A 1,918-nucleotide genomic window follows, 5' to 3' on the forward strand; every position below is an offset into this window, starting at 1 on the left:
TACTCACCGAGTTGGTCACTTAACACGCGTCTAGAGTCGCGACCCTACTCGCCGAGTCCACTCGTGGACTCACCGAGTTGCCCTTTCCCATTTACTCTTTTAGCCCTTCAACTCTACTCTTGATATTCCGGGATGTTACAGATTGGGTAAGATCATAAGGTGTTGTTGGTTCGTAGACTGGTAAGAACTCACAAACTATCTTTCATTGGCATAAAAGAGACTCAATTGGTTCATTCGGGCGTTATTAATGTGGAGAGTTGTTCGGGTTCAAACCAATGTGAGGCTGATAAAGTGCATGCAACTGACAGATCAGGGGCCTTTTAAACCTAAGGGATCCTTTGCTTTTCACATCTTTGGAAGTCATCAAATCACGACATTGCCTAATCAACATTGGCAATTGGGTGGGGATAGATAAACATGTCATACTTGCAAACATCTATGGTCCACAGGCCATTCCTGATAAAGAAAAGTTGTAGGAGGATCTTCTCAGACTAAAATCGGTTAGAGGGGGAATTTGGATACTGTTAGGGGATTTCAATGCAGTGAAAAGGGAGGATGAAAGATTCAACTCCATGTAGTGCACGTAGTACATTGGGTTTCAACAGATTTATTCACGAGGGAGGTTTAAATGACCTCAGAATGGGTGGTCATAGGTTCACTTACTTTTGTCATGATGACTTAAAACTTAGTAAATTGGACAGATTTTTGGTCTGCTCTGATTTCCTTCATTTTTTTCCTAATGTCACTGTCACTGCTCTTCCAAGGGAGTCTTCAGATCACTGCCCGGTTTTGCTTTTAACGGCTTCGGTTGACTTTGGACCTCCTCCCTTTTGGTTTTTTAACTCTTGGACGGATAGGGATGGTTTTGCAAAGGTTGTTGCTATTGCATGGCTTCACTTCCAAGGATATGGCACTACTGATTGCATATTAGTTGCCAAACTGAAACACTTAAAAAACAAGCTTAAAGAATGGAGGGCGTCTGAATTACCCAAGGAAGCGGAGGATCTAACGAAACTTAGAAACAAGGTAGATTTTTTGGATAGATTGCTGAGACACGAGTTCTATCCGAACAGGAAAGAACGGAAATAAGAGATGGTATCAAAAAAATATCTGAACTTGAAAAAATGATTAGTCTTGATTTAAAACGGAAATCTCGAATTCGATGGGTCATTGATGGTGATGAAAACACAATCTTCTTTCACGGATACGTCAAGAACAAGAACATGAAGAATATCATTAATGGAATCATGACAAATGGTTGCTAGAGTACTGATCCAAATCAAATTAAAAAGGAGGCACATCGGTTCTTTCGAAACAAATTTAAAGAAAAATGGTCATCCGGACCAAAGTTCTATAATACACTATTCTCTCGTATATCGGAGGCAAACAGGAACTAATTTGAACAACCTATCTTACTGGAGGAAATAAAGGTTGTTGTATGGGATTGCAGAAGTGAAAATCCCCCCGGGCCCGATGGGTTCACTTTTAAAATTTTTAAATCATATTGGGACATCCTTCTTGGTGATATTCTATTCTTTGTTAAGCATTTTGAATGTTATGGCAGGCTAGACCCGGCATGCAGTTCCTCATTTATCTCCCTCATCCCTAAAATTAAATATCTTATCAGCTTCAGTGATTTTCGCCCGATTAGTCTAATTGGATGCTTGTATAAAATTATTTCCAAAATCCTTGCCTCTCGTCTAAAAAGGGTTGTGGGTGTTTGCATTGATGTGTACAATTAGCTTACGTTGAAGGTATGTACATATTGGATGGACCATTGATCGTGAATGAAATTTGTTCTTGGGCGAAAAAGACCAAGAGAAAGGTTTTTCTGTTCAAAGTTGATTTCGAAAAAGCATTTGAATCGTTAAACTGGAAATATTTAGACTCAAATCTCTGTCAAATGGGTTTTAGGGAC

At 39.5% G+C, this 1,918-nt stretch overlaps 1 protein-coding gene across 1 annotated transcript; it reads left to right on the top strand.

Moving 5' to 3' along the window:
• Positions 1-639: 639 nt before the first annotated feature.
• On the top strand, positions 640-1,265 carry LOC145095407 (uncharacterized). Its single transcript, XM_079033296.1, has 2 exons — positions 640-1,026; positions 1,074-1,265. Exons 1-2 carry the CDS (start codon positions 640-642, stop codon positions 1,263-1,265), a joined length of 579 nt encoding a protein of 192 aa, XP_078889422.1.
• Positions 1,266-1,918: the final 653 nt, after the last annotated feature.

This window comes from Lactuca serriola, chromosome 3 (genome assembly GCF_051521515.1).
Source record: "Lactuca serriola cultivar US96UC23 chromosome 3, Lser_US96UC23_V15, whole genome shotgun sequence".
Lineage (NCBI taxonomy): Eukaryota > Viridiplantae > Streptophyta > Magnoliopsida > Asterales > Asteraceae > Lactuca > Lactuca serriola.